The sequence below is a fragment of the Cyrtonyx montezumae genome, unplaced genomic scaffold, assembly GCF_038088225.1.
Source record: "Cyrtonyx montezumae isolate F1298 unplaced genomic scaffold, pur_monq_1.0 scaffold_8, whole genome shotgun sequence".
NCBI classification, from domain to species: domain Eukaryota; kingdom Metazoa; phylum Chordata; class Aves; order Galliformes; family Odontophoridae; genus Cyrtonyx; species Cyrtonyx montezumae.
Genome location: NW_027072089.1, coordinates 112,793,563 through 112,812,540, shown reverse-complemented (window position 1 = coordinate 112,812,540; position 18,978 = coordinate 112,793,563). Strand labels below are relative to the sequence as shown.

Sequence of the window (18,978 nt, the reverse complement as noted above, 5' to 3'; positions counted from 1 at the left end):
TGTGAAAACTGGAGTGTGAAAAAAAAATTTCTTGTGTGAAATTTGCAAATCAGAATGACTCATAATTAAAGTAACTGATCAGAAATTATCCTAAAACAAACAAACAACGGATCATTTTGCAGGGTCTCTGTTCTATAAATAAAGGAATTTTGTTAAATGTAAAAGCAGAGATCAGATGCCAAAGTGTTTCCCACTGACAGTGGTCATTAAAGAGCTCAATGACATGTGTACCTGTTGATGACTTGCTTCCTGAGAGAAGTCCTGGACTTAGAGCAGAATGTTGGAGGGCAGTTATCACTTTATGATTTATCTGTGGGCATCTATTTGTCATTCAGCTGCACACATTAACCATTCCTCACTCTAAGGAATTAGGCACAGGGGATCTGTCATAAATAGAGCGCTCTAACCATTTAAATGTAATTGCATAGGTCTTAGGCAGCCCTTGGCCACTTTTTGTGCTTAGAATAATTGGATTTCAAACGAATATTTGCCATTATTACAATGCTCAGAGTAGAAGGTAGTTTTCTGTATTAGTTTTTATCCTCCTGTGGAAAAACTGAGGTGAAATATTAATGACACTAAAGATGAACCAGTAATGTTAGGGGACAAGGGTTCCTTCCGATTCTGTGTTTTTCTGATGCTAAATTTAAAACGTGTCTTTCTCAGGATCTTCAAAGCACGTCGTGCACATTAAGCGGCTTGTTTGCAGGTCTCTGTGATGCACTGATCAGGCTGCCCAGGGGAGTGCCGGGCTCACCGTGCCCAGAGGCGTCCCAAAAACCGCGCTCACGCGGTAAGCAGACACAGCGGGGTTAGGCTGGAACATCTCAGGCTGTCACTTCAAAACGAAGCAGTAAACACGCCTCGCCCTCAGCCCCTCCTCCCGCACCTCCCGCGCTGGGCGGCCCCGGAGCGGTCAGCGCATGCGCGGGGTCAGGGCGGGAAAGTGCGCGAAGGGCGGTGGTGCGTGCTGCCGTGCCACGTGGCGTGGGTTCCTCGTGGGTAAATGCGCTTTGAGCTCCCACGCGGGGTCTAACCTGCGGGTACGGTGAGAGCAGGGAGGGGTCGAGGGCCGGGGGTCTTGCTTTTAGCCTGGGAGGGGTTTTGTGGCTGCTTGCGAGATAGCACTGCTTTCCCTCGGCTGAAGGGATTGTGTTGTTTCAGGGGCAGGCATGAATCCTGTCATGGTTTCCGTGGATGAAGGCACAGAGTACAGCAAAGGTAACGTGAGGTGTTTTTTTTTTTGTTGTTGATTCTTTATCTACAAACAATGCAGTCTTACATTTGAGAGTAAAGTTATGCTGGTTTTGCCTGGGTTGGAGTTGTTTTGCGATGCTGTGCTGTGATTGTAGGAGAAAGAGTGTTGATAACACAGCGATGTTTCACTTGTTGCTGGGCAGCCATGCGCAGCCATGGTCGTGTCAGTTTCTTGCCTTGTTGTGCTGTCCCACCAACAAGGGGCAGGGAGGGGACAGGAGCGCAACAGCTCGTCTAAATGTTCAAAGAGGTATTCCATACCCTGTGCCATCATGTGAGAAGTTGCATGGGTGGGGATTGTCTGGGCATTGGTCAGCAGGTGGTGAGCAATTGCTTGTGTACCACTTACTTTTGTATTTATCTATTATTATCATAACTACTACCCTTCTCAATGCATTAGTTTTGTTTTTTTTTCTCTTTTTAATTCTCCTCCCCAGCCCCTCTGGTAGGTTAGCAGTGAGTGAATGGTTGTGTGGTGCTCAGTGGCTGCTGGGTGAAACCACCACAGATGTAATGCTTCATTGCTGTTTTTTTTTTTTCCAAGTTGAGGATGTCGTGGGTTGCCACGTTGAAGATGCCATAACGTTTTGGGCACAGGTGAGTTTAAAAAAAAAAGGTTAACAGGCCAATTTAGATCTAGGAATCACAAGCACTGTTTAAAACTGAAATCAGTCACTTTTCTAAAAAGTAAAAAATAATTGTATCCGTCTACTTGAACTCTAGACAGGTATATATTAGAATAGAGTATAACTATAATAGAATCACTGTGTTTGGAAGAGATCACTAAGATCAAGTCCATCCATCACCATGTCCACTAACCCATGTCTCTTAGTGCCATGTGTATGTGTTTCCTGAACACCTCCAGGGATGGTGACTGCTATAGGAGGCTCCCTACAGAAGTGGTTAATTTTCCTTTGGGTTCTTACCCTGATGTTCTGGGACTTGGTTACAGCTTAGCTAAACCAAAACATAAGTCTTCCTCCAAGTAAGGAGATGAGGGGTATGCTGGAGCTGTTGTCTCCTTGTTTTATGGAGAGAAATACAAAGAACACTAAAAGACATACAGAAGTTTGTGAGATGGGGGTTGATACGTGTGTGTATTTCTTGCAGAATCTGGTTGTTAAACTTTTACAAATGCTGTTTGTGAAATGTTTATTTGGGATACATTGATTTTTGAAAAGTGAGACCAGGCTTACAAGTAAAACTAGAACCATGAAGTTCTGAAGTTTAAGGTCGGGTGTTGCTTCAGCAGCAGCGCAGTTGTTCTGACTTAATTTTAGTCTGTTGTAAGCCATCGAGCAACTATAAAAAATGACAGTAACTCATGCCCTTTTTCCACGCCTAGGCTATCAATAGCGTTAATGACCTCTTGCAATTAAGCTGTGCTCTGGCAGAAGCTTGTCCTCGGGCTAATGCAACATTTGGCAAGCTTGATTTTAATAAGGTACGTGCGCTATGTGTACGTAACGTTTGTTTTCCCCTCGGGTGTAAAAGCTTTAATTGAATGCGGCCATTTTCTTTGCTCGTTTATAGATCTTTACATTATGGGTCATATGCTTTCCAAATCTATTTAAGAATCGCTTTTGTTCCTAAATAAAATGTTTATTTGATGTGAGAAAGTTTTCTTTATTCAGACCTCAATTAAATTATGCAACCATGTATGTGTGCCTATATACATTGAGATAACATGGTTTATAACTACGGAGCAGTGCTTTTCTAGAGAAGGGATTCTTTGCTACCCCTCAAAAAGCGTGGAAGTTCATATGAAAGTCTGTAGTGCTTAATGGGTTATAGAAAGCAGCAAGAAGAAAATAACAGGAATATGTTTAGTGGCAGTTCTATGATGGTTAAGCTTATAAAGAGTGGTAGCAACTTTTGTGTTTGTTTGAGCTGCTAATGGCTTACTGCAAAAGAAGACTTAAAACAGTTTATCTTTGAGCTTTTTTTTGTGCAGGTAAATGGCCTTCTGCATTCCTCTTGAAGAAAAAGCATGGACAACAATCTCGGTGCATTTGTGGTGTGGTTGTTCCTTTGTTCAGCTTAACTAAGCTGTCAGCACCAATAAAATGTTGTAGCAACACATTTTTAAGGAAAAAAAAAGACGAACCTGCAGTATAAAATGTTAGTTCTCAGAGCTGTAAGATTTTCTTTGAGCTCTTGTTTGTGGAGTAGAGGTTTATAGTTTTTGAAGCGTCTGGCATATGTTGTTATGAGAGATAGGACATCAGATGCATCACTTTGTTTTCATAGTGCCGTTGAGATCATTCTAGCAGAGTGAAAGTAAGATTTGCAGTGTATTGTAAATATCGTTTTGCTCTATGTTCATGTTTTCAAAATGCTGTTCTTGATCTTTTTTCCTGCTTTTCAGATTTATGGTGGCTGTTTTTCTGAAGATAGATGCTGGTACAGATGCATGGTGCAGCATATGATCAGCAATGAAAAGGCAGGAACAGTTTTTTTCTTCAGTTTTTATAAATATCAATTTTATCTGCAGGAGTGCAGAAATAAATGCAACTTCTTCCCTCTTCTTCTACCCTTCCTGCCTGAATAAACATTAAAAAAAACAGTGAATATGAATGTGTGACACAAATTCAAGTCACCTGTAATTCTGAATGTTGCTGATGAGAAAACTGACATGATATGACACACCTGCAAAGTGCTGTTGGGGTGTGGGGGGGGGGGAGAAAATTCACAAGTGATAGTTAATGTTGTTAAATGATGCAGGTTAATTTCAAACTGGGGAGAGGTGAAAGTGGTAGCTGTGTTAGAATGGAAGGGCCTGATTTCTGCCTCAGTCATAGTACGATCACACGCATTTGTTAAAACACTTACACTGCAGTTCTTTTCAGTGTGCATTTCTCTAGGAGGTTCACATAGCTTCTGCTTAATTATATTTTATTTCATTGTTACAGTATCAGGTATTATACATTGACTATGGAAATTCTGAGATTATAAACAGATCAGAAATAGTTGAAATTCCTGAAAACTTGCAATATCCGAGTGTTGCCAAGAGGTACAGGCTCTGGGGACTGCAGTTACCAGCTAATCAGAGCTTAAACATGTTTGACCAGGTGAGTGGCCGATTTTTGAAGCATTTATGATGTGCGCTGCAGCAGGTGGTGCCAAATGTCTGCATAGTGTCCTGAGGAGTTTTCGATGAGCTGAGTGTTTAGCTGTGATATCAGGACATGCTGGGAAGTGCTGATTGCTCACCCTGAATGTACTCCAGAAGCTGAAATGGTTTAGTTCACAGTGTGTTGGGGGGATGATTTTAGAGAACATTTCTGCAGTTCTGCATACTCAGCAGCTGTTGCCAACAAGGCTGATAAAAGCTCAGAACTCTTCTGAGTGGCACTGGTTGGTCTAGTTTTAGTGGTGATCTCCTTTGTGTGGACACCACTCATTCTGCACTCATAAAATCGTGCTCTTGTCGCCAGTGCTTCTCCAGCAGCTGCCTTGAGAGCAGCAGTTGCCAGATCTGCTGAACAGGCTGACTTGCTTGCCTTGTGCCTCTGTGCTGTTGAGAAGAGACACCAAGACCCCTTGTGTGTTGTCTCTGTGTGGTCCTACTCACATTGCTTAATGTGATTAAGACATGAAAAGCTATTATGATTTCTGTTCGGTTTTACTTTGCTTGTTTCTCCACCACTTTGGGTTGCTTGCAGTAATGCTTTCGTTGCTTCCTGGCTGTTGAACTATACCTCTTTCCTACTCCAGCCTCTTCCAGTCTTAATTTTAAGTGGCAACAGCTTCTGTTCAGCCAGCTTTGAACATAAATTAAAAATTGTTAGTTCTTGGATTTATCTATAAATTATACTGAATTCTTCCAAGTTGAATTATGAGGAAGAATTACTGGTGTTGATGTCCAGTCTGGTGTTGACAGAGGTTAGTCAGATTTGTGTAGGTGCATTATTGTTTCAGAATAAATGTCAAACATAAGAAACTCTCTTTGTGTTGCTCTTTGGGTGTTGGTCTTACATACATTTTGTTTTGTTTCAGTTGTTAAGTTTTCTAAATGACCAGGACACAACATCGAGATATTTTATTTCACAGGGGAAGAAGTTCTTGGGTAGCCTAGTTTTTGAAAAAGCAGTAAAAATCCGACAGAAGGCCAAGCAGAAGGATGGTGTCATTGTTGTCCAGGCGGAATGTGAAAAAGTAGACATTGGAGAAGAGGTGGCCAAGGCAGGATTTGCTGAAAAGAGCAGAACTCCAGGAAGCACTGGCAATGTGGAAATGAAAGAAGATGATATGCAAAACCAACCTAAGAAGATGAAAGCTCTTTCTCCGCCGTGGCTGAACAGGGCTGGTCGTGCACTGTGCAACCGTCCCAGAGAGCTCTTGGTCTCTGGAGCTGCTGCTGAAAGGAATGAGGTTTTTGCTGGAAACCGTATGTTTCTTACAAAGTAAGGCAATGGGGTATCAGGGAAAGGTTTGTGTGAGTGATGTGATCATTGCTGGGATGTGTTTATATGAGAAGGTGGAGGAGAAAATGAGTATCTAAAACAGAAGTTTTTTTTTTCCTCTCAGCATCCAATAATGCTGGTACTCAGTGGAAGGAGAGTAGATAACAAATCTGTGTGTGGCATGGTGTGGTGATGGGAGTTAAGACAGTAATCTGTACAAAACCTATTCGTTACTGGTGTTATGTTCTTCTTCATTTGTTTTCCAAATAGTATTGTCTCTTTATGTGTGACTTTTGAAAAAATAGGAAGTGTAGCATCTGTTAAACAGTAAACCATGGTTGGAAGTGAAGGTTGCATGGTATTGGGCCTCTTTGAGATTCTGTGCTGTCAGTGATGCTCATTTATGCATCTGCATAATTGCCACAGGCTTGTCCTTGAGACTCTGTTACTACTTCCTTTTTATTTACATATATTAAAAACTCATTGGACTCAAATGTGGAATGTGGAAATACATTCACCTGACAGGACAAACATATTCTGGTTATTTATTTTTGCAGGAGCTCAATTGTGTGTGCTTATAAGATATAAAGCCAGCAATTGCTGTCTGAAGTGAGCTTTGGGGTAATGATGTCTGCAGCTTCTAATTACATTGAGAGCTAGTGGTAACTTGGCAGTTAGGGTTGTCAGAAATCTTTTAAAATAAACTTGTCCTACAATTGCTAGGATTGCCATGGCAACAGGCTGCTGGGGAAGATGTTTGTGGGTGGAAAAGATGGTACTTCTCATTCAGAGAGTTGCAGTGATGTAAGAAATTATATTCTTCTGGAAAAAAAAAAAAGAGAAAACCAATACCAAACTCCCTAGGTTGTTTAAAATCACAATTGAATCACCTCGGCAATTCTGCACCATTAACAAATGTTAGTATGAGATGAAGAGCTTTTTGAAGAAGTCTGGACTTACAGTATAGTGTCTTATCGTACATCACTTAGATACTCAGATCTGGCCTATTTTCTGAGTTATGTACACTCCACATATCTTTTTAAAAAAGAGGCAATTGTTATTATTTCATACTGTTGTTATGTGTCTCTCACTGCTGAGCTAGCTAGCACTGTACCCCAAAGAGTCCTGTCCCTTCAAATGGCTGGGAGCTGCAGATCCTTTATTCCATTTCCATGTATTCTGGTGTTCTTTGATTTTAGCATGTTGCAGGAGGGCTGGAATCACGAAGGAGAACGCGCTGGAAAGAAAAACTGTGATGTAACTAATGCCATGCAGGGGCAGAGATTCAGAATGTTGCCCTTAAAGTACTTCACCCTATTGAGTAGGTGTGAAATTGGAATTATGGTGGACCTTGTCTGATGTGTGGTACAGCAAGATTTTTTTCTGGGGGGGAGGGACAATGGGTAGAAAGGCATTTGACTTAGTAAAATATTTAAAGGGTTCTATTCAAATGATGTGTTCATGTCATGTTTCTTGTTTTTCTTCTTCAGTATCATGTAACAATCTTTGAAGACTCCAGTGGACAGAGTGACAAATGGTGAAGAAGTAAAGCATAATTATGCAGATGCTTTTATAGTCTCTTTGGGGTGTTCTGTAGTCATTACTGAAGCTATGAAATAATGAAAGAATGCACAATTTGTGGTGTTTTTTGTCTTATTAATCCCCCTTAATTTTTTTAAAGGGAAAAAAAAGTAGCTTCTGCCCCAGTGCTTAACAGAAGTTTGGCGTGCGTAGGAGGTCAGAACCTGGCTGTAGAGAATGGCAGTTTTGAAGAGGAGAAAGAAGGTCTCAGAAAGGAGAATGTAAATCTATTGAGAAGACGGAAGGAACTAGAACTGGAAGTTGAGTGTCTGAAAGGTGAACTTAAGGTGTGTGGAAATCTTAAAACAAAAGAAAGCTTCTTTCCGGGTTGCAGATGTTTTTGATGGTGCTTCTGTCTTGTTTCTTGTGGGTATTATGAATGTATCACAGTGATATGAAAGCAAGGACTTTTAACTTCAGGTTGTCCCTTTATGAATGTAGCCTAATTTGTTTTTTCTTGTTCTTCTCTAATTTGTTCTGAGAAGATTCTTTGTGGGAAGATCAGTGTGGTTGTAAATACAGCAAGAATCGCACTGCGCTGTTTTGAGGTGTGATTATGAGAGTAAGGAATTGAATGTGGTCCCAAACGTGACTTCCCTAGACTTAATGCTTAGGAATTATTCAGTAAGGAAAGAAAAATTCTTTATTGTCTTACAGCTTGCTAGCAAATGGGGAGTACACTTAAGCACATTACTGCTAAAATGAGAGGAAGGAACTGAACTAACAACTGGCAACCAGCTTTTAAAAGCATAAAAACTTTTTCATGTTGGTTTTTATGTTCATAGTCGCTTGTTATTGCAACACTAACGGCTAGGCTTTTAAAGGACTAAGTTACAGTCTTTGTGTTAGTCACCCCAGCTGACTCTATCTTTCTGTCTGAAACATTACTCTGAAATTGATAAATGATTCTTTGAGAGAAGGAAGCATCCAGGAAAGCAACTGAGCATCTCAAGGAAACCCTGCATAATTATATTGGAACAAAAATGAGAAATTTGGCTGCTAATGTGAAGGTGTTGAAAGAATTTAGGTATGTATTGAAGTCTCTGTTATTACCCTGTTTATCCCTTGAAAGCATACTTCTTGTTTCTCAGTTACTTTTCTAAGAAAGATAGTGTGTTGGGAGGATAATTTCAAAACCAAGGCTTAAATTTAATTTTTTTTGTCACACTGGGATTTGTGTTGCTTGCTTTTCAGTTCCATCTTTAAGGAAGATGCTCATTACCATTTAGATTAGGTATCTTTATTTTTGGTAGAGAGAGGTATATCTCATTGGATAGTTGACATGACCTCTCTACTAATAAAATAAGGACTGAAACTGCAGTGGGGCGAGACTTGAAATAGAAATGGCTGTCAGTGCATTTAAGAAGGAGCATATATAATGCTTACATATTAGTAACAGTTGAGTAAGAAAACGCTGAGGGGTGAAATAAGACAGAATAGAAATAAAGAGCATAATACTGAGGTATAATAAGCATTGTCTTGGTACTTCTTTCCTCCTCAAAGAGGAATTAAACAGCTGAGGGAGGCACAATGCTACTACTGCTTTGTGGTAGAAACTAAGTTAACATCATAGCTGTTATCTCAAGCTCCATATGTTGAAGGTGAGTGAATACCTATAAAATGCTTGAGTTCTGGGAAAAACTAAGTATTTCCTGGTTAAAGGTCTGTTTCTTCCTTGATATTCAGGCATACAAAAAAGATCACTGGTTTTGGGGAGCAGCTTTCACAAGCCATAACACTGGTTACAGAAGGAAATATCACTGTTCCATGTTCCTTGAAAAAATTGCAGGAGCTTTGGACAGAGTATGACTTGGCTCAGGAGATGATTCAGTTATGCAAAAACATGGTAGGTTTTGACAAGAATATTTTAGTATTGTAAGTATACTGGGATATGATGAGGGCAGAAAGGAAATGCTACCTGGCATAGAGCAGACATCAGAGCTTCGTTATGTGCTACAATTGATGATTTGTGAGGTGTTATTTTTTCTGTTTAATGTAGACTTTTTTGACACCTTTATAAATATCAAAGACATCTAAGGATATCAGAACACCCTGACTAAAGGATTTCCGTTCTGTAATGATTAAAAACCACTTTAGCTGTGTAGCTGATGTCTTTAAAACCTTTCCTGAAGCGGCACACCACGAGAGTATTATGTAAGGCCCTCCTGTGGGAGTGTGTAGGGAAATAGGTATGCAGATAGCAGTTGTGCGGGAAGATGGGCTTGTACAGGGGAAAGATGCCATCTAGCGTAACTTCTCAGCTGCTGCAATCAGAATAAACCTGCCTGAGTATCTCAAAGTGACTGTGATGACAAATATGCACTGCCTCTCAGTGGAGGTGCTGCTTTTGAGAACAGGAGGGCTCTGGCAGGTATGGTGGGGTGGTGTTAGTAAACATAAAGCATTTTGGACTTGCCTTGTATAGGCTGGCAATGTATAGAATATCTGCTACTTTTCTCTCTGAGTTGCCAATGCTAGGAAGCAGCATTCTTCCAGGAAAAGCTTCAGGAAAAAAGGTCTCAATTTTGATGAGTAGTGCCTCAGGTGTGGTACAGTGAAGTTGTCTACAGGATGTGTTGTCATGTTGAACTGTTAAAGCAGTTGAAATGCTATGGACAGGTGGCACTGTGCTCTTCCAGGTGTGTTTAGCCCTGTGTTTTGTGTTGGCAGGGTGTGGCCTTGCAACAGCCTGAAAACCAGTTCTGTTTGGAAATAAACCCCCTCCATCTTCCTTTTTTGGCATTATTCCTGATTACTTAAACTAAGGTGCAAATGGATGGTGGGACAAACTCTTAGAGCTTTTCAAGAACTTTCTGTGGCTTTCAAAGATTCCTGCTGTCTGAAAAGGAAAGGTTGTCATGGCAGTGTCACTAATATTTTAAATAGGGGAAAAGGAGAGAAGACAGGAGTTCTGCTAAGTGTCAGGTATCCCCTGGGGAGCCTGAGAACTGCAAAGGGTATACTGTTGGGAATGTGTGCTGAAGAGTTGAGCTCCCTGAGGAGTTAATTTAGTTTTCAAGATGAATTGCTGGAAGCAGGATATTCCAAGGCTCTGTAAGAATTTGCCTTGAGATGTAAGAAATGACCAAGATGCTCACAGTAAAACGGTCTACTTGTTATTCTGCTTGATGTCCCTACTTTACATTACATCAACTGTATATAGAGTAACGTGTATTTTGATAGTGCAGCTGAGTGTGCTGATGTCACTGACTTTGTTTCTCATTTAGTTGAAATGAGATCCCAGGGCACAGGAAGCCCATTGAACCCAAACAGATGGATGAAATATAGCTGCCTATTGAGCTACAACATACTGTTGAACTCTGTTTGCTTCATCTGTCAACTTAGCTGTCAAAATTAGTTTTATGAAGTTAAATCTTGCTGTTAGGTTGCCTAAGCAATGTGCTCTTCCTTTGACTTTCCTCCTCTCTCTCCAATGAGTCTGGTTTGTCTGTTTTGCAAGTAAGCATTATCTTGCTTTGGGAGAAATCTAGTATGCTGTCATATTAGAGGTAAGCCCAGTAGAATTTGAATGTAGAGTTAAGTGGTGCTTCAGTATTCATGTTCTGTAGTTTCGTAGTTGATTTATGCTGATTTATCACTTCTGATTTGTTCTTTTTTAACTTTTTCATTTCTTTAGTCTGAATATCCCTATATGAAGGTGTGTGGTTGAGGTATTTGTTCTTGAATAAGGTGATTATGTAATGGGTGTCTTGGAATCATAACAGTCAGTGAACTGAGATGGTACTGAGGTACTATTTGCATAAAAACAGCAAAGGTCACTCATCTGGAATGGAAGGGCTTTAAAATGCATCTAGAAGTCATCGCAGAATTGGATGTAAACTGTGCCCAATATGGGGATGGTATATACTGAAATAGGAAGGCTGCTGATGAAGGTTACTTGAGCAGCTCTCATCTGAAACTTCACTGGGAGGACACCAGCTTTACAGGGAACAGAGTTAGTTAGAAGTTGATCTGATTGCAGTGTATGCTCCTGGTGCACTGTAACTATATAATGCAAACACTGCATACTCAGACATTGTAAGCAGTGTTTTTGGAGTCTTGCTTAATTTATGATTTGGAATTAGGAAAAGATTGAAGATTTGCTTTAGGAAGGTGGGATAAATAGAGTAGTTTAATGAGGATGCTGATTCCAGTGCTAGTTTTAACTATTTCACATCTTGCAAATTTTAATCTGCACTAAATCCAAAACCTGATGCTAAAAGTAGAAATGGTCTGAAAGCATGGATTAGAAGGTGTCCATGGAAAGCGATGCGTTTTTCTCTTGATTATGAGGTCACTGAGGCTGGAAGGCATTAATGAAGTGATTGCACTATTTTGTTGTGCTTTTACAGTCTTTAATAAATAAGGATTGCTGATGTTGGAAACAGGATACTGGGCTGGGCTGGTGTTTGGTGTGACTGAGACTAATGGGGTGGTGTTCTTGTGCATGTCTCTTGTGAGGTGTGAGATGGATAAATAACTTCTCTAGATGTAGTTGGAGAAGTTTTCAGCCTGTTGATTCTACTGTCTGTTACTGTGATGAGCTTAAGTCTTTGTAATGTACGCTTTTAAAATAGGTAGTGTTCTCTGAAGTTATGTAGCAGGCATTTCCTGAGGCATGAGCTATTGTATATACCCAGTGAAATTGCAGATGTGGGAAGGAAGGAGGCTTGTGACTCTTGAGCCACGTGTTGACTTCCTGGACTCTTACTCTGTCCTGTGTATACTGTCAAATTGATGCTGGTGCTTGAGCTGATGTTAGTTGGAGTTTGGTTGCACTTAAGTCTCTATTACTCTCATTCCCAAAGCAATACTTTGCAGAAATCTTGTCTGTGAAAGTGTTCTTTATGACAGAGTGTCCTTCAACATTTTTATGCAGTGTTGAATATTCTTTTGCATATTAACCCATGTTTTAGATAGGCAAAACAGCAGGAAGCCTGTAAAAATGGTGTGTGCTCTTGGTTACCAGAAATACCCAGAAAGCAGTAAGTGCCTTTAAAACTTTTTTGGATGTTCAGTGTTTTCTAACACAAAGTATTGCTTCCGCACTTAAGAACTTAATTCACATATATTTAGTTTTTATTATCTAGTCCATTAATGTCTGTCTGGCTGAATTACATCTGTTCAATTGCTAATCTGGGTTTTAGGTTTTAAAACAGATGTTTGTGGTTTTATTTGTAGCTAGTTTGTCCAGTGTTCTCTTTCCAGTTGCTGCATCTCATTCTGTCCTTGTCTGATACAGACAAAAGGTTTCTAGTCTGTTTGTGGATGCTTAGAAACTCTTTAGTAATCTTCTAAGCTTTCACTGGAGAAACTACATTTAAAAACTCCCTGAACCCCTGGGTTTTAGCCTGTGCATGTGTAATAGATGCATTATATATAATTTGTTTGTGGAAAATGTTCATTTGATTGTTAGATGTTTGTTGACCCCATATGAAAACTTGTGTGTTTTCATATTTCTGTTGGCATGTTGTTAAATAATTATTGAACAAACACTGCAAATGTGTTTGAGTGTAGATTTCAACTTCTCTCACCCATGCCAAGAAATTTGCTTTTGATTTGTCTGTTAGGTACCTTGTCTGATAGGAACTTGGGATTCTTCTCCCAGCAGCAGAGCTAATACTGCCAGTCATCCAGAGGAAACTTATTTCCTAGGAAACTACTATTAGCAGTGTTTACGTTGTCTTTTATCATCTGTGTTGTGTGTGCTGTTTGTGTGCAAGTTACTCATTTGCCTTTCTTTCTGCATAGGATGAAAAAGATGAGTTGATTATAAAGAGAAATGGAGTGCAGCAAAACTTGTATTCTGCAGTTAAAGAGTTTATTTTGGAAGTGGATCAGCTGTTCATCTGCGAGCGCTCAAATGTTTTACAGGTATGGCAGGAGCTCTTACTACTAACTCTGAAACATTGAGAACGTTTGGGACCATTTCTTAAACATCTAATGGTTGCAGAGCTAAGCAGCAGATGAAGCTTAAGATCTCACTATTGAGTTAAGTTGTACATCTGATGCTTGTGGTTCTCAGCATTACTTGCGATCTTGGTCTTGTGGATGTTTTGTTTCTAGAAGCAAATGGCTTTGATCTGGGTTTGGGCAAGAGTTTTATCTTAACGTACTGTGTTTGGTGACTGACAAGAATGCACAAAGCCCAGAGAACACAGAAGATGAGCACTGATAAGAGCCCACAATTGGAGAAAATGTTAAGTGAGGAAATAGTCTCTGTAGATAAGGTAGTAACTCTTGAAAGTTACTGATGGAAGAAGTACCAGACTGATCTTGGGGGTTTGATTACTGAATTTATAATTTATTTCCTTCTTTTTAACTGCAGAAATGCTACTTTCATCTTGACTGTGCAGGTGTGTTTGTAGAGGGAAAAAGCTTGTTAGTTTGACAGCTTGTTCAACTCCTTGACACTTAATGGGTTTTGGAACTTGGTGGTCCTTGAGGCCCCTTCAACTCAAAGCATTCTGTAATTCTTCAACAAATGTTCAGGATGATGTTCCTTTGAAGAAGTGCCCCAATTAAAGGCAGCATACAGATTTAAATAGGGTTGGAGCAGCATTAATAAAACAAAAGCATCCAGTTTCTGAGGGAGTTACTCAATTTCTTTAGGGAATTATTTTATAACTGTGTTCAAAAGTATGCTGTGATGCACTTAATTTTTGGTTGTAGTCTCATATGCAGGTTGGTGTTGTCTTAGAAAAGAGTTTGGATGAGTGTCATTTCACAGCTTTCCATTATCTGAGGCCCTTTTCAAACAGAAGAGAATTGTGGTGGTTGTGGATTTATTTGGGTTTTTATTTATTTTTTGGAGCTTCAGGGTTGTGCTGTGCTGATCCACTCACTAGGTGGTAGGCATTAGACGTTCCCTGGATAATTGTACTGCGTTGAAATTGTAGTAGTTCATCTGGAAAATATTTGAAAGAGTACTGAAATTCTGTGGTGTGTATTAGTTGAGTTCCGTGCTTTAGCTTAACTGTGTTGATGACCTTTTATTAGAAGGTAGATGATACAAGTACTTTTTCTGAATAGAACAGGAAGATTCAGTGAGAACTATGGCTGCTGTGTTATGGAGCTGATGAGGTCATACTCTTTTCCCTGGGGCAGCACAGTATTTTCCTCAGAAGAACATGAGCTTGGGAACTAATGTGTGTTTCACCAAGCTCTGCATTGCAAACTCACCCTGTTGCATATTTATTCTGATTTAAGACTTTCTGGGGTGAACTGTTATTGGCCTGACCTATAAACGAATTCAGACAGCTTCCATCTCAGCTGAATCCAACTAAGACTGAAATAAACACTCATTAGCTTCCTGCTTTCTAAGACTGCATTGGTTAAGAAGAAAGATGAGTGTGGATGTGCGTATTTTGTGTTAGTTACGTTAGTACAATGGGCTAGGGTGAGCTGAACAGTTGTGAGCTTTTCCATGTTAGCTGTCTATAAGCATGTGGTTATCATGTGATAGCTTATTCCTTAACCTTTGAATGCCAGACTTCAGCATAGTGACGGGTTTGAATGTGTGTGAGCCACTGAACAGTTTTTGTGTGGCAACTTGTTATTCTTCTGAAATCTGTTCCCATATCTTTCTGCTGATAAAGCTGCTCATGCTTTAGAAAAATGTGTTTATTTAAAAGATAAATAGGAAGAAATAGCATTTAACTTAAAAAAGACTCTTTTCCTTGAGCACCAGCTGATGCAGATACACGTGCAGATGTTCTTCTGGTGTGACCCACTCTATTTCTGAAGGCATAGCTTATTCATATAAAGCTCATGCAACCTGGCTTGATTTGAAATAACCATGTAAAACAATCTGATACACTGTCTGTGTGCTATTGCATTGAAATTAGTGTTAAAATTTTATAAGATTATATTTTAAAGCCTTTTGGAAAGCCTCTTGATGAGTGGCTTAAGTTCTGTGACACTGCTTTTTCTATAGCATTTGACTGAGTTTGAGAGCATCTCTGAAGTTGACTGTGAATTAAGTTGAAAAAGATCACGTAAGGAGGAGAGAGTAGGGTTCTCTTTTTTTTCTTTGTTTACATGAGCAAGGTGTTGGGAAGGCCTGTGACACTTAAACCTCCTGCCACCTGAGGAAAGAAAAAAGTGAAACACATATTAGCAGACTTTCATCAGCCCTCTTCAGGTCTTCTTTATTCACCTTATTGCAGGGAACAATGTGTATAAGTGAAATGATCCATCTTTAGTGGACTTTAAAAGCTGAAGAATGTCACTACAAAAGCACAAGACTGTCCAGTCAGATCCCATCCTCCAGGGAGCATTTTACCTTTCGAGCTGTGGCAAATAGCGGTTAAATGTCTTTGTAGCTCAAGTGTTTTTCAGCATGACTTTTTACTCAGAAGCAAGGAATGCTGCCTTCTGTTAAGATGTTTTCTTGAGTGTTAACTGATGCAGTGACCTGCTTGCTGTTCAAGTTGTCTGGTCTTATTTTTTAAAAGTGATTTCTGTTTGACTTGAGCTTTATCCTCTGTGCCCTTCCTTTGTCAGTGGTACACATCTGTTTTCCAATGCAAATCAAAAGGAGGTGTTGAATACTTTTGCCAGAATACTTGGCTTCTAGATGGAAGTAGATGTTTCTAGACAGTGCAAATAACTTCAGAGAACCTTGGAGATATTGGACACACAGATGGTTCTGTTCCATCTGGAGATCAGAGTGATGAAAGCGTGTCACAGGAGATTTGCCTAATCACTTATAATGGACGTATCAGTCCAGAGCTGTTCATCAGACAGCTGGCTAGTCACCTTGTTCCTTAGCACAAGTTCACTTTGTTTTCAGAGGAATATTGTAAACTGAGCTTCTTTTTGTGTTATGTCCCAATGAACATGGCTTAGAAGTCCTATCTGTAAGTAGAAGTGCCTGGAACACATCTGTCATACAGTGATCTGTTTTTTGTTGTCTTTTCCTTCCATGTTTTGAAGGGTATATTGGACTCAGGAGTGTGTGATTCTTTACTGCATTGCATCTTCTGCTAGACATACTGCCAGTAAATTTGACAGGAAAGTGAAATATAAGAACTATTAAACTGAAAGAGGATTTTGTGATAGCACTTCCTGCTGGTGTAGAATTATTTCTTACTCTTTCTACATTAAATATCCTGCTTTTTTAAAGTAATTTTTACCAGTATATTATACTTCTATGTGCAGACATGCTGTTTTTGTTTGCTTTATGCACAGGGACTATCTGTTTCTCTGGGGGCGGTTTATGGTCAAGTTTGCGAAGTGAGCGACTCTGAAGATGTATTTCAACGGTTCTTTAAATGGAAGCATGCTAAAATGGAGGAGTTTGTTAATGTCAAAAGGAACACAGATGCTGCTTTGCAAGTTCTCACTGACTTGTTCAGCAGCATCCTAAAGGTAAAGCAAACAAGCCATTTTTCCTGTTGCTGAAAAAGATGAAGTGTGATTTTGTGTATAACCAAACTTGCGTGTGGCAGTCATTAGTAGAGAAGGAGATAGTTCTACTGTTCATAGGCACAAAGCCTTAGCCACAGTACACAGGGAGAAGGTGTATCTTGAGGGCATTTTTTTTTTTTTAAGCTAAGTTTTTCTGTGTAACTGTTGCGTATGCTCTATCTAATCCTTGTGTGACTGAAATACTTAGGGATTAAAGTAGCCTTTGGATAGAAACACCTCATATTTTAAAATATGCTAGTTCATGAATGTCTGTAATCTGTTGTAACGTCCATCAAAATCTACAATGAAGGTGGTTTGGTGATAGAGAGAGGTTTTTATTTTTAGAGAATGAATGGCTCTTTCCAGTGTGTAACTTGAAAGTTTTTGGGAGCTATAGATTATTTGAACTTGTCTTCAATAAACAAAAACTTTCATAGTCAACAAAATAATTTTGTGATCTTCAGTGACATACCCATGCTTGACAGGTAAATGAATGAGGAAGAGTTTATTGCTTCCTATTATGACAGTGTATATTGCACGTTAAAGACAAATTTTCATTGCATTTCTGCTACCTTTCACATAGGTGAGGGCAACGTTTTTGACTAAAACAACATCTGATGCAATTATAAATGGATCTTACTGATACTATCTAGTGTTTTCTGTTTCTTTATCTCAAAGCTGTTGTTTTTGCCTTGAGTGGGAACATTCAAGGTTTCCTGGTGGAAATCTTTAACTTGACATCACAGTTTATCCACAGTGAAATAGGTCCCAAGGTGTGTCTTTATCTCAGGTAGTGTTATATAAAATAGGCCTCTCAGCACTGAAAGTGCCACACTGAGCTTTGGATCAGCATTTTGTGTATCACTATGTGGACAGCATTCATGTTGATTTTGCACATAAGATCCACTAGCAGGAGGATTAGAATTTCTCTACTCTTTTCTTTCTTCTTAGTTTTCCTTAACTGTAGAAATTAGGAAAGTAAAACGTGATCAAGATGAGAGTCAACTTTTGCTTGGTGAATCACAGCTATGTTAGTTCCAGAAATTGTTATATCATTGAAGTGACAGGCTGTTAAAGGTGATATTTAACATGCTTTCTGATTAGATCTCCAGCAGTGATGATTTTTACATTCTCTTGTCCTTGTAATTGAAAGCTAGAAGATATTGTGAAGATAGCAAGGTTTTATTTTTTTTCTCTTTTGAAGTGTTTTGACCTGACCTCAGAAGTGTCCTCTGATTTAGAGGAAGGTCCTGGTAATGTGGATGAAGCTCTAAAAGATGTTGAGCTGAGTATTTGCAGAGAGTTGAAGACAGACTTAACAGTAAGTTTTCTTTCTTAATTTGGTTTTGTTTTTTTTCGTTGGGGCAGGGGGTAGGGGAATGTGGTGAAAAATCACTCTGGTTGCTCCTGGGAGAGAAAAGAATGTTTTCCTGGCAACAGGCAGAGGGCAGCTTTGGGTTACAGGAATTTAGCTCTATGACTGACTTAACTAAGAAGTGCTGAGAAAACTGATGCTTCCCTGTGTAGAAGCAGAGAAGCATTCTTTAAGCTTCTCTGAGTTTTGGTGCTTGTGCTGAAAGTGTAAGCGATAAGTTTAAGTTTCTTGTTGCATCTCCGTGAATGTTCACGGATAAATTTATTTCTTCCAATCTTAGTGACAAAGTACTATTCATCTGCTTTTTGCATGGGACAAGTGTTCTTGCTTTACTAGGAATCTTCTGATACTTGTGTTGAAGTTTTCTCCAGTTGTTTACCTTTAAGTTTTTCCTCCATCCTCTTCTGCTGACTCTCATCAAGCACTTGTGATGTCTGTGTGGTGAGAATCCTTCTGTGCCATAGAATCATTACAGCTGGGAAAATTCACTGAGATCTAGTCCTGCTGTTGGCCCATCGTTACCAGGATGTTGTTGGCCTTCTTGGCCACCTGGGCACACCACTGGCTTATACTGAGCCACCTGTTTGCTCATGCTCCACGATCTATTACCACCATGCAACTTTCTGTTCACTCTGCCCTAAGCCTGTAGCGTTGCTTAAGATCACTGTGACCAAAATACAGCACATCACACTTGAGCCAATCTGCTCCTTCACCTTGCCTGATACTGAGGTCAGGCTGATAGGCCTGTAGTTCCCCATATCCTTCTTTCGACCCTTTTTAGTGTCGCATTAGCAAGTCTTTAATTATCTGGGACCTCCCCAGTTGGCCAGGACTGCTGATAAATACTCATTTATTTGAAATCATGTCAGAATGTCATCATGAAATCATGGCAGCAGACATGGCACCTGTCCTCTAATGTAATATCATACTAACAGCAGAACAGCTTGT

At 39.7% G+C, this 18,978-nt stretch overlaps 1 protein-coding gene across 1 annotated transcript in view; it reads left to right on the top strand.

Annotated features, from left to right (window-relative positions):
• The first annotated feature begins 1,172 nt into the window (after positions 1-1,172).
• Positions 1,173-18,978, top strand: part of STK31 (serine/threonine kinase 31) — a 30,412-nt gene continuing 12,606 nt past the window's right edge. The window contains exons 1-12 of the mRNA XM_065752265.1: positions 1,173-1,221; positions 1,802-1,854; positions 2,603-2,701; positions 3,626-3,700; positions 4,170-4,328; positions 5,311-5,663; positions 7,345-7,541; positions 8,157-8,271; positions 8,931-9,090; positions 12,996-13,118; positions 16,437-16,616; positions 17,860-17,976. Coding sequence (XP_065608337.1) covers positions 1,173-1,221; positions 1,802-1,854; positions 2,603-2,701; positions 3,626-3,700; positions 4,170-4,328; positions 5,311-5,663; positions 7,345-7,541; positions 8,157-8,271; positions 8,931-9,090; positions 12,996-13,118; positions 16,437-16,616; positions 17,860-17,976 — 1,680 coding nt within the window. The remainder of the gene's footprint in view (positions 1,222-1,801; positions 1,855-2,602; positions 2,702-3,625; positions 3,701-4,169; positions 4,329-5,310; positions 5,664-7,344; positions 7,542-8,156; positions 8,272-8,930; positions 9,091-12,995; positions 13,119-16,436; positions 16,617-17,859; positions 17,977-18,978) is intronic.